We start from the raw sequence: 13,876 nt of genomic DNA, 5'->3' as shown, positions 1-13,876 counted from the left end.
ATCTGCGCCTAGGTCTTCCTAATGGTCGTTTTCCGATTAGTCTTCCAGTCAAGACTTTGAAAGCGTTTCTACTTTCTTCCATTCTAGCTACATGACCCGCCCACCTAAGCCTCCTAGACTTGACGACCCTAACAATGTTGGGTAAACCGTATAAATTATGTAGTTCCTCGTTATGAAGTTTCCGCCATTCCCCATTCCCGTTCCTCTTGGGTCCAAATATTCGTCTCAAGATCTTGTTCTCAAATACTTTCAGTCTATGTTTTTCCCTCAGAGTAAGTGACCATGTTTCGCAACCATAATTATTATTATTTTCACTATGGCATTAGCGGGGTAACAGTACACAGTATGGTTATAGCAACACAGTCCAAATTTATCACTGATTCTTAAAACTTGAATTGTTGTTTCACTATAATACTGTCCAATGATGACATACAACAACCAACATCACAAATCAATCCAGTGGCGTCGACTTACACATTTCACAGGAGCGCGTGCACTACCAAATATTGTGCGTTGTTTATTGCTCCTTACGATACTTAATAATATTTTGAGAATAATGTTATCGCTCCGTTGCTTTCTTTTCTTCCTTGTTGCATTACAGTCACCAGAAATGTTCTTTAAATTTTAAATAAACTCTCCGGTTGCTTTCTCCTTTGCTTATATACATTCCATTATCACGTCATGTTCACAACAGGACTGCGAACGTGACGGGTTATTCTGCGTGTAGTATAGAAGGAAAGTTTGATTTTTTCTTGCGCATGTTACTTCATTTCGGAGTTTGTGCATCTTGCGCTGAGACATGATTCTCTACATGTAATTTAAAGTGCAACAATGAAAACGTATTGTATGGTGGCATATTGGTTAATTTATAAATATACTAGCTAGTATTTATTTCTTTTTCCAAAAGTTCCAGTTATGTATTCCTAGAATTTTGGTACGTATACGCTCGATCGTTTTCGAAAATACATGACCTGGGTTGGAGCCAGGAACCCCCAACGCTAGAAGTGAGCGTTCTTCCACTTTGGTCGCCTTATCTTCTTCATTGTGGCTTTCTCCCAGTATATATATATAATGGTTTACAATAAGTCTGATGTAGGCTACAACAAACAAACAATAAATAAACTAAAAACGAATAAAAGTGAAAGAACTAATGAAATGATGAAAACACGAAGAAAAGGAATAACCATGAGAAAATCTATATATGTACGGGAGTTTTTGCCTACCCCAAACTCTCGCATTCTAGGACATAGGCCTATATTATGGGAGGTGAATGCTCTATCATTGAGTCTGTATTGCCGCTAGATCAATGTTCGCAGTTTGAGAGAAATTTCCCTAATGTAGGGAAATTTCATACATAAATTTAGCAAAAAGACAAAAAGGGAATTTTCCATAAAACCTGAAGATCTAGGGAAATTCGTTGATTGATTAGCCAGCGTGAATGTCTATAAATTTTTCTTTGTTCTTCAGATATAAGAAAATACAAACTAGAGAAATTTTGGTAAGAAAAGGAAAAAATTTGTGGCAGTAGAGGGAAATTTCATAGAGAAACCTACGAACACTGCACTGGATACAAGCATACAAAATTTAATCCAATCAAATAGACACAAAACACAAGAAGAAAATCACGTAAAGATCAATGCTTCAGCCGCAATACGCTCTCGATATCTTTACTTGTCTGGGATATTACTAAGATGAATTACGTTGTACAATCATGATAAACACACAACTGTAAGGCTGCAAAATATTATTAACAATAACAATATGCTGTCAATTACGCTGCACACTGCAACAAACACGGAAGAAAAGTTGTTTTCTGAGAACGGGATATGGAAAACAACCTTTACAACAAGTTTAACTTGAAAAATATAAGTGCTATGCTAACATGGCTTTGACAACGTGGTTTGTATGGCGAGTGTTAATATGTGTTATGTAGTCAGTAAACCATACATTATCTTAGCTTCAGTTAACTGATTGTTTGCAAGGTGGGAAAAAACAATCCTCTGTTTGCAACAGGCCGCTTTGCATAGCTATTAACAACTAACTTTTATGTATACAATGCTAAGAAACTGAAAAATAATCTTGATTCCTAAACTGCACTTCATTGAGTCTCTCCAATTTTCTGTCTGTGTGCATTCTCGATTTGCTCTCAGGAATGCTTGTACGTGGTTATTTTATTACTACTAATGATGAAAAATGGATCTCTACTAATTTATTTATTATCATTAACATTCTTTCAAACAGTGGCGTAGAAGGATTGGGGTTCCGGGTTTTAAAACTCTTCCTACAAAATATGAAAAAATAAAAATTTACAATGTTGAGATATGACTACAAAAATTACGAGTGTCTTAATATATATATATATATATATATATATATATATATATATATATATATATATATATATATATATATATATATATATATATATATATATATATATATATATATATTAAGTCGGCCAATACTTTTTTCGCCCGGTGTGAGAAAAAGAGAATGAAAGGCAAAGACGTAATTTTATTGATTTTATACACAGGTCATTCACAAATATTACGGTGGTAAATATGGATGAATCCAATGCTGTTGAAATTATTGAAGTATTTTTTCTTCTCTTATTCGAATACCCGAATATTTGTTTTCAATAATCGAACAATTGTTCGAGTAACCAATTTTGTTCAAATATTCGAATAAAGAACATTCGAAAGATCCACTACTCGAATTTTACAAGCACAGATGAATCCAGCCACACAACTGAGAGATCCCGGGATCGAATGCTGCGTAGGCCATCTTGAAATCCATTAATTTCACTAGACAAATTCTTGGACGGTGACTGTAAATGATAGATCCTAACCAACTTTTCCAAAATTTTTTCCCACGTTTTATTGTTATTTCCACTGTAAAATCGATCCAAACCTAAACCTTGAAACGTAACATTCAAACAATAGCCGCTAAAATCGTCTGTGGAAAAAAAAAAAAAAAAAAAAAAATTAAACATCTTGGTGCTAAAGGCCTTAAACAGCTAGTACACGTTACTTACGGTTTATGCGAAATCAGTGTTCGCTAGTGCTTAATTAATTAATTTTCACTGGGAATCGAATCCAAGCGAGGCCATGCTTCTAAAATTAGCATATACATATGAACATGATATTTGGAAATGTAATATCTCGCTTTTTACCTTAATGGTCCCGCGTACTGTGGTCGCTAAAATTCTCGCCTTTGGTGCGAGTGGTCTCGGGTTCGATTTCCGATGGAGATACTCGATCTGCAAATTGTAACAGCTTTTTTAGGCCAGCCATCCTGACTGAAGTTCTTCCTGTGTTTTTTTTTTCTCATTCCCATCAGGCAAATCCCGGAATAGTACCTAACACATAATGGTCCCAGGCAGCTTCCTTTTGTCGTCCCCAATTCACCGGGCTGAGGCACGTCTCCCTCATACGTGATGGGCTAACATCATCATATTTGCAGATAGTCCAGAAATTGAATCCTAACCTATATATATATATATATATATATATATATATATATATATATATATATAAGTATATATGTATACTACGTCCACTACGTCCATTAAGTAAGTATACTATGTCCACGTCTGAAGTATGAAGAAGGGAGTTTGATGTAATGAATTATTTAATGAATAAATAAATAAATAAATAAATAAATAAAAGTTATAGAGAATCTCTCGATGGGCCAACACCTTTACAACATGGGAATGGCTCTTTCCTTTGAGAGTAGATCTTGTGAGAATTCTTCCTACTGTCAACATACGCACCTGTCCCACAGAACATAATTACTTGGAAGTTATTGACTGACTGCTTAATTAGGAACATCCAAATGTTAAGTTTTGGGGTCACTATTCCATCGAAAAAATATTCCGAATCCTTTTGACTGCAGACACCACTGCATACAACAACGCAACACACTTAGGTCTATTACTGATGTTAATTTACTGTTAAACGTTTCATGGTAAAAATAAAATGTAATATACAGTCTAAATTCCTATACAAAATATATTTTTACATTCTAAAATTTGGGACATTATCTGTGGAGAATCGCTGCTCTACAACACAATTAGTTAAACATGTCTTTATTCACGAACTTAGTCATCAATGTCCACTATCAGAGTGTCCATTTGAATGTTACTTTTCTTTTTCTTTCTTTCCTTCTTTCATTCTTTCTTGAGTTTCGAGGGGCAAACGAACTGCAAAGTGACAAATTGGTATCAGTCTTTCGGCTTAATCAATACGACAGAAAAGATTTTACAGAGAAGTACGTACACGCTGCATAATCCTTCGACTGGAGTCATTTAAATAAGTAACTAGTTACCAGTACTTACCCTATAAGGTGTTCCAAAGAGTGGGGTTCCCCCTGATTGATTGAGCGATTCCTCTCTTTCAACCTGTGAGGACATCTGCGCTCGCGCCTGCCTCTCCCGTTCCCGTAGCCGGTCCCGATCCACACTGCAAAAGTCAGAAAAACACAACCATAAGTCAATGAACCACATTACACATAATTACGAATATTATCAACAGAGAATCAGATAATAAGGGCCAAACAACTAATTACTTAAAAGTGACATGATACAAAACTTGATGAATATCAACAGCAACTAATGATTATAATGCATTATAACTGTCCAAAATCTTTTAAAAAGAAAACAGACCTTATTTGTGGACTTAAGTAGTTTTAAGGAAATAATAATAAAGTTTCTGTGTGTGTCTGTGTGTTTATTTGGTATTAGTTGGTATATTTTTAGTTAGTTGAGAATTTCTTTACAGACCCTTTTCAGCATTTAGGCGTGAACCTTCAGCTTAACATGGAATCAAAAACATGTAAGTTTCCAGCTTTCCACCAAGAACTGAATCCCCGTCTCCTGGGCAAAAGACACAAGCGGGAACAATTTAGCCAGGAGAGAGTTCTATTTAGTGACTATTTAGTACATAAACTACAAATCAACGAGTCATAAAAAGGATCCATACAGTATTACGAAACAACAATAAAAATTTGGGGAAATTTAATCTTTACACGAAAACAACATATAGACGTCGTTCTGGTAGATGCCACTAAGTCCAAATGTTAGTTTTGAAGTATAGCTTTTTAAAAGTTAGAAATCTATCGCTAAAAGCGGTTTGACAATATTAAATATTGCAAGTATACCTTTAATGTTCTGTCTGTTCTTACCCTTACACAATTTCACTGCTCTTATCCAGTTCATTTTCTGTATTAACGTACAAAAACTCAGATTCAGGGAGTTAGTAACTTCTGTCACAACAACGATAGTATACAGACCAACATGGGTGCACAAAAATGCGTCATTTCGGAGCTATAGTCTATCGAAAATTGGTCACAGTGAGATAAAAAGTTGAGAACAAATATTGGATCAAGGTAGAGTAAAAGAATACAGTGCTTATTTTGAGCCTAGATCCCATTAATGTACCAGTGGATGTGGAAGAAAGGTGACAGAAATAGAAGGAAAAACATGAGGTCTTCCATAACGAGAGAGAAAGGTCTGAACCAAAAACTGGCAGATTTCATATCCACTATTACACTAATTGAATCTACGCACAAAGTAAGACTATGTTCTTCTACCCAACCTCCACCTGACATTTCTTTCTCAAGTTATCACCTTTTTGTAATTGTTCTGACGAATTTTTAGCATCAATCTTTGGTTTTTAGGGAAACCGAAACCGGTGTTTGAAAACTCAAAAAACCTGTTTTTCACCGGATCCGGTTTTCTTCAAAACTGTTTTTTTTTTTTTCAAAATTTGTGCTATTTCTGACCAGAATAGTGTTTTGTTGTTCTCCGGAAACCGATTCCGTTTCCACAGAAATAGTTTTGTTTTCCAGAAGTTCTCACCGAAACCAGTTTCGGTGAAAAACGAACCGGTTTCGGTAAAAAAAAAACGAACCGGTTTTTTGGAAAACAAACCGATTTTGCCTATCCCTAGTCTGAAATGACGTGTTATGCAACCACGTTAGCATATACATGTTTTCATGTTTCAGATTTTATTTTATTTATTTCCCGTTTCCGAATTTTCCACTGTGTATATTTTGAGATTTAATAAATTCTGAACAAGTAAGTGACTCTCAAGATGTTAACCTTTTACATAGGTTGGGAAAACCTAATTTACAAAATGATTTTTTATTTCCTCGATTACATTCTGCCGTCAAAGGAAATGGTAGATAGATGTAAGCGAACGATAAAATAATTTGTGAAATAAAGGAGGTGGAATGAAACCGAGGAGCCCAGGAATAACCTGCGTATCGTTACCTCAAACATGAATGGGATCGAATAAGGTACTTTTCGCAACATACCAACAATTTAATGTAATTATTGAATTAGAGAAGCAACCATAAATGATACGTTGAATTTAAAACGTTTGTAAATTTTCCTATGTCAAAGCTATTTAAACATAATAAACAAACTCTGCGCAAACATATTGTTTCTACACTTTGGTATTAAACTGATTTAATCTTAACGTCGCTTTTCACCAGAGACACTATACAAGATTTGAAGCTATCATTTACCGTGGGATCCGATCCAAATGTGTTCCCACCAGGGATTAAATCTATGAGCATGTTCAAGGACACAGCGTGTTAGCCACTCAGATGTCCTCAATCGCGATGAACTTACAGTAATCCTGGAAAATTCCATGTCTATAATAATATTGGCTCATTCGTTAGCAAGAAAATAGTTAACTTCGGTATGAAAAAAAAAAAAAAAACACATATGATCACATACGTCGCTACAAATACGTGATAATGTCACTTCTTGGAAGTCTGTCAAAGTTATATTTCACGGTCTTGTATAGTGTAATGTCAAGTTATGACTAAGCTGACCCCAATAACTCTTCTTAGTAATGAGTTTGGTAAATTAAAGTTACTCACTTCCTCAAGTGTATGCAATTGGTATTACTCTGTGAAAAGGGAACACAGCTCCCTCGTCGCTAAACGGTTAGCGTACGCGCCTTTGACGTGAGACCCGGGTTCGATTCAAGACGGGAGCTCATATGGTTCGAATTCCACATTAGCTGTAGGCCCACGTCCTATACAGCATCGCTCCTGAAAGGAAGGCCGAACTCAAAATCAAACCAGATCAAAACAAACAAGAAACAGCTGACAATTACAGGATCGCCGAGATTCGACAAAAAGTAATCTTTAGTTGAAATAAATGGTCAAATGTTTTGGCAGTTCTTGCTTTCACAGAAATGCATTCCTGCTGAAGTTAATATCGTCCTTTTAAAATGTGTAATATACAGTGATACCCTAGAATCCGAAATTACAGTTTCAGAACATTTTTTTTTTTTAACTTTTACAAAACGGAAATTGGATCATAGGTCCTACGAACTCGAAGTTTCAAAATATTTTTAACCGAAAATATACATTTTCAGGTAAAATGTTACGTAATAAAACTGAAATTAACAGGTATAAAAACATAAAATTAGCAGTGAAAATGACACAATGTTTTCACTACAGCTTCCGGCAACGAGCTGAACGAGAAAACACTTAGTGGCTTAAGCTCTGAAGAAACACACACACGGAACATCCTGATAGAGGGGTCGGATTCTGGGGTCAATACTACTAGGTTTCATTTACTGATAATTATGGGTTACAAGTTCAATGACACTAATTAGTAATTACAATCTCTCGTTCTTTCCATCTTACTACTGTTATTCTTTGATTTTTCTTAAATGTGTTAAGTGGAGGTGGGTAACTATTTGTAATCACTTTTAAAACTGATTACAAATAGTTTTATTCGTATCGATCACTTAAGATGACTGGTTTCAATGATAGGAATGTTTAAATGGATGGACCTAAACAACAGCAACAATAAAAAAATCGAGAAATTATCATTTAAGGAGTCTCTTAAATATTTATGTACTTCGATGCAGCTCGAATTCTGCCCTTAAAAAAAAAAAAAAATCCTTCAGCAGTGTTCTGTTTGAAAATACTGAATGAAAGTATTCAAATAAACGATAGTTACGGTATTCCGAACGTCACTCGGTAAATAACCTTTAGTTGTACAAAATAAAATAAAAATAAAAAACTTTTTCATATCGTTTTCTTCCTGTACACTGTATACGATAGCACTAGTTTTTTTTTTTTTTTTTTTTTTTTTTTTTTTTTTTTTTTTTTTTTTTTATTAATTGTACTGAACAATGTAGTTTAATCATTTCCCTGCGCTGTGAAGAAAAGTTCTGCCTAAAGATATATTGAGGACAAGCATTGTATCTTCCTTACTCTTATAACAACAGTTCCAAATGTAACATGCTACTGTATGTATCATTCTATCTACGTTTATGCCACCTTCGTTAGAAATAAAACCAGGGGACTAATTTAAGCTGTTGCTAGGAATTTTTTACCGCTTTTCAATTTGCACCCAGGCAACAAAGACGGGACTTACTGCTTAAACTGGGGTCCGAACCACTAGTCGGATATGTATCCAAGATGACTATCTCTACCGGGTATCGAATCCAGGACAATGCGCTCATAAAGCACATACATTAGCCACGGAGGGGTACCACTGATTTATAACTGAATGTAGAATCTGAACTAACTGAGTTTCAATCGAGAAACCGAAATCCGGATCTCCTAACCAAAAATGAGAATCCTAATAGTCACAAAAATAAGCAAGAACGAAATTTGACTAGAATCTCGAACTGTTTCTTACTCACTCCTTGGAATACGTAGTCACAGATTAACTGAAATTTTTATGGCTATATTTAAAAATGTCATGTGACAAAATCATTCACGAATACAAGAGACAGAGGATGCATGATATAGCCGCCATTTGAATCACACCACTATCGAATAATGTAATGGAATAACGATGTTCAATTTTGAACACCAACTGCAATCAGTGACATCCGCCAGTGAAGAGGGTGAAGTGGGAGTCCGGGTTTTAACCCTTTTTGAACGGGATATATATATACAAACCGTACAAAAATCTTTACACAAATATGACGGAAGCTTCAATCCTCCCCTTGATGACATTTTGCGTATGCTATTCACTGCAATTATGCGCTCTCCAAGTTAAGTAGTGAGGGATTTAATGTCCGAGTACTTAGAATGTTAAGTTTCCTACGTCATTTGTAACTTACCCAATTCCCACTGGGGACAACAATCTAAGAATACTACACGTATTTAATAACTGATTCTGTACACGATTATACTATTATTATTATTATTATTATTATTATTATTATTATTATTATTATTATACTAGTAACACGTACTAGAATGATGTTACACAGTATGCTTTTACACTTTGTATATTATTCTCGATAACAGTACTAGAGAATTATTATTGTTTTTTTTTTTTTTTTTTCTAAAGTCTAGGGTTAGGGCAGGAAGGTCAGGACGAATCGGCTAAATGAGACCACTACTGGCTTCAAACCCCACGTTACAATATCACTTATGAATGACCAAAGCCCACTTACAACGCGAAGTCGCGTCACATTTAGCATCAATGAAGAAAAGAAATTTCAAACGACCAAAGAACACTACTCCTGTTTTACTTCTGTTCATTAGACCAAGTCTATTTAGTGAATTTCCTTTTCCTCGATGCACGTATTATGAAAACAGAAATACTACAACATTCAAAGTGAAAGATGTTCAAAAATTAATTCATGAAGCGTTTGAGCGTATAAAGTACACAAGCAAAAACTCCCTATGACGTGTTTGTCCAAAGTGACCCAAAAGTAGGTGTACGTACAGTCCCATACTGATCGGTCATGACGTATCATTTATCTCTGTTATGCATACTAGTATTGACTTAGTCTGCCTTATCTACTCTTAATTTATTTGCACTTATAAGTTAAGCTCGAAACAAACCAAAGCAAATAAATTCATTATCTTAATAAATTAAAATGTCATATTTGATTGATGCTGGTCTGTATACCTACTTTTGGGCTACCCTGTATATAGTCAAGAACGAATTTCATAGAGACTAAATATAATCAAAATGTGAAATCTTTCTTCTTTAGTGTCTCCGCTTGCAAGAAAGGAAAGAAAGAAAAAAAAACTCATTTCATGATATTGGCCTCTATTTTGTAAGTATAATAATTACCCGATATTTCAAGGCTTTCACTTTCATCCTTCAGTAGGTTGTGTTATTCTTACGAAATACACTTTCTACGCCTTACATTAGTGATTCGTCAAAAATGATTCGAAAGCTAAAATGCTTGTAACATAAAAGAAGAACTAGCAGGATCACAGAATTGCAAATTAATGACACAAAACTCTCCTCGTAGTAGTCGTCGTCAGTTAAGGACCCCATACAAGTTATTTCGTTTTGATTTGTAATAACTTCATACAGAAAATTTCATTTTCTTTACTTGAACGAAACCCGTTCAAAATGACCTTTCGACTTTTTTTTTTTGGACAAAATACCGTGTTCTACCTTATATATATATATATATATATATATATATATATATATATATATATATATATACAGTGCGGGGGGGGGGTATGATTGTTTCCCAAAACTATCTTCAAACTAACATAAGTATAGCTGTATTGTAGTACATAAGTATAGCTGTAACATAAGTAACTAACATAACAAACTAACATAAGTATAGCTGTAAGAATTACATATAGTGTAGCCGAATCAAACTATCACTTAACTCAGTAAGATGTGCTTATTTCGCAGAAATTAGAAAACTCGATTTAGGGACCGTTCAAAAACCTTGTGGCTCCTTATCCAAGATCCAATATATTTCAATCAAAAATTTTCTTGAACGGCTTATATCTGTAGAACTACATACAGTGTAGGCAAACCCAAACTATCACATGACTCGGTATGGTGTGCTTATTCAGTAAAAAAATACGAAAACTCGATTTAAGGGCCGTTCAAAAATTTTTTGGCCCCTGATCTAAGAACTAATCATTGGCCACGATCGCAATGTTTTGATGCATTTTTGAATCATTCCAAAAGTTCTTGTTTTATTTATTTTGTGTCTGTTTTACAGTCGTGGTCTTATGTGTTTTTACGTTTCGTCTCCATATACAACACAACCTCATCAAGGACGGAACGAACTATTAACCCAGACTCTGAATCACGACTGGAGCATGAGTTCTGTGCAGTTGGCAGGTGCTCAGATCATCATGGAAAATCAACCCTCACTCTATGAGCCATTCCCCACCACACTACCTCACCTCCTAGAAAACTGGATTACAAATGACGAGTATGGAACTATGAAAGAACAAGATGGAAAGTAATACGCATCACTCACGCACCTGCAACAAACAGGTCCTAAGATCGCTGCTAAAAGCTGTCCGCAAAGCTAGTTTCACGTTTTCTACTAAATAAATCTGTATTATGCCAGTGGACAAGGAGTGGAAAATACTACTTTATTTTAACAACATTAAGTACATTGTAGTCTTATGGAAACAGCGTAGTACTTCATTAATACAAAATAATAATAGCAGCTTGAAAAATCACTCGCCTGCTCGCCAATGGCGAGTATCTTTTTACATTTGGCGAGCAATGGTCGCCATCGAGCTGGACATATCCACAAGAAATTCAAGAATACCGTAAATAAATAGCAGATGTCTCACTCTTTTTGAAATGAAAAAATGAATTCATTGAGTTTTACGTCCTACAATTATGCCGGTAGGCTAAAGGAGACGGTGATTTTTATTTGTAAGAGAGACGGCAATAGACAAAATAAAAGAATGTATTGATATGTTTACCGTGTCGAAAAATAATTTTTTAAAGCTCTATAAACACCGTGACTGCAAAATGGTCTTGCTAAGTAGATTTTTTGGCTGGCTAGTACTTTCAAGCAAGATTTTTCAAGCCCTGACAATAATAATACAGTAATAGTAATAATAAACAAACATCATAAGATATGATAGGATATGATACAATTTATATATAGGAGCCGCGGTGGCTCAGTGGTAGAGCGTTCACCTCTGGTGGTTGGGGTCCCGGGTTCGATCCCAGCCCCCGCCAAGTGAACTTTGTGGTGGACAAACACCTTGTGGGTGGGTTTTCTCGGGGTTCTCCCGTTTCCTCCCACTTTCTTCATCCCACCATTTCATTCATTACTCATCATCACCGTCTCCTTTAGCCTAACAGGCATAACCGTGGCACGTAAAACTCAACGATTTAATTTTTCCATTTATATATAAAGAAACTGCGCATCCCCGAAAGACAAGGAATATGAATCATATTTGTTTTCTAACGGAAATGAGGAAAATGTGTAGAAATGACAGCTTATGGGAATATATACGAGGGAAAATCCTTTCTTGTTTGTTTGTTGCAGAATGATTACACTATAAGTGGATCCGATATTTGCATACTTCGTCCTAGCTGACGTGCTCGTTCTTTGCTCATTAACAGATCAGATGAAATGCAGTAATTCTTGGGACTTTTTCCGGTTCACAGTGCCCTTAATATATCATGATTTTTTTAAAGACGGCAACCCACATCAAAATATGGTGAACCTAAGACATATAGATAAACGGTATATACACAGAGGCGCAAATCTATCTTCAATATTGGGGGGAGGGGGAAGACCATTACCATAATCTTTTTTTAAGCGATATCCAAAATATTTATGAAGTTGAAAAACAATATTGTGGAGGATCACGGGAGCAGAGAGCAGAGTGCCCTTGTGATTCCATTTATATGGAGATACGTCACCACTACCTTGAGACTAACACTTACAAACCTGTTCATTTTATGTTAGGAAACTGTGAATTTATTTAATTATTGCTACAACCTAATTGCCTTGTGAGAATAACTAATGGTCGTCAATGAAGTTTTCTTCTTCTCCGCACGATAAATCGTAATTTTATACGTTCTTTATTTCACAGAAAGTTTTAATTAATTTCTTATATATTTACAAATATATACGAGGGTCATTGCAAAAGTCATGGCAACTATTTTTTTTCTTGAAAATGATAACGAATAAAAAAATTCTAATATGCAAATGGATTGATTGATTGATTTTGAGTTTTACGTCCCGTTCAGCAGCGAGGCTATATGAGACGTGGACCTACTGATTAACGTGGAATCCGAACCACATGAGCTCCCGCCGGGAATCGAAACCGGGACTCCCGCGCCAAAGGCGCGTACGCTAACCGCTTAGCCACGAAGGAGCTCAATATGCAAATGGAAGGTTAGTTCATATGTAAATATTACATGTATGGAGACAGACGAACACATCACCATAAAGATATAGCACGAGAAGAAAAAGACGAAAACAATATTGTTTCAAACAGATTTCACTGTCAATTGCAACAGTATACATTCTTCCACAGCGTTGGAAGTGTGTGATGGATTCTTTGGAAGCCTGCTTCGAGGGACTCTTAACATGTTACAACGTCCTTCTGGCCTGTATTATTGCAACTGACAGTAAAACTCGTTTGAAACTACAAAATATTTTTCGTTTATATATACCGCAGCTATTTCCATTGACTCTAAAACTCTTCCATACTTAACGATTTATTTAATATCTTAAGGCATATTAATCTTACATTGGAAAACTAGAATGGCTGTTCGTCCCTTATTTCTGGCCTTGTATTTGATATACAAAATACATTTGTAACGTAAATAACATTATCAGTTTGCTTCTGGACAAAGGTATTTTGCACGAATTTTGCGTTTGTAATTTTATGAAGATATAAGAACTTAAAATTCTAACCTTATTCTTCTTATAAAAGCAAGAGCCCTGTCAGTCTGTTAATTACGCTAATATTCAAGAATATTATGCAACCCAGTGGCTTAAAGGATGTGTAATGGTAGTGTAAGACAAAGACAAGGACCAGAAGCAGAATTCTTGAAATAACTAATACACAAAATAAAGTATTTGTCTGCCTCTTCAGATCTGCGCATATAAGTCACCTAGAACCACAAGTTTTGTAT

At 35.2% G+C, this 13,876-nt stretch overlaps 1 protein-coding gene across 6 annotated transcripts in view; it reads right to left on the bottom strand.

Annotated features, from left to right (window-relative positions):
- The window catches only part of lilli (AF4/FMR2 family member lilliputian), a 561,135-nt gene that overhangs the window by 150,686 nt on the left and 396,573 nt on the right, over positions 1–13,876 (bottom strand). For all 6 annotated transcript variants that reach the window (XM_081737944.1, XM_081737943.1, XM_081737942.1 and 3 more), the window contains one exon: positions 4,337–4,460. In XM_081737944.1, coding sequence (XP_081594070.1) covers positions 4,337–4,460 — 124 coding nt within the window. The remainder of the gene's footprint in view (positions 1–4,336; positions 4,461–13,876) is intronic.

Source organism: Thermobia domestica, chromosome 14 (genome assembly GCF_964235325.1).
Source record: "Thermobia domestica chromosome 14, izTheDome1.hap1.1, whole genome shotgun sequence".
NCBI lineage: Eukaryota > Metazoa > Arthropoda > Insecta > Zygentoma > Lepismatidae > Thermobia > Thermobia domestica.
This window is presented reverse-complemented; position numbering and strand designations above follow the sequence as displayed.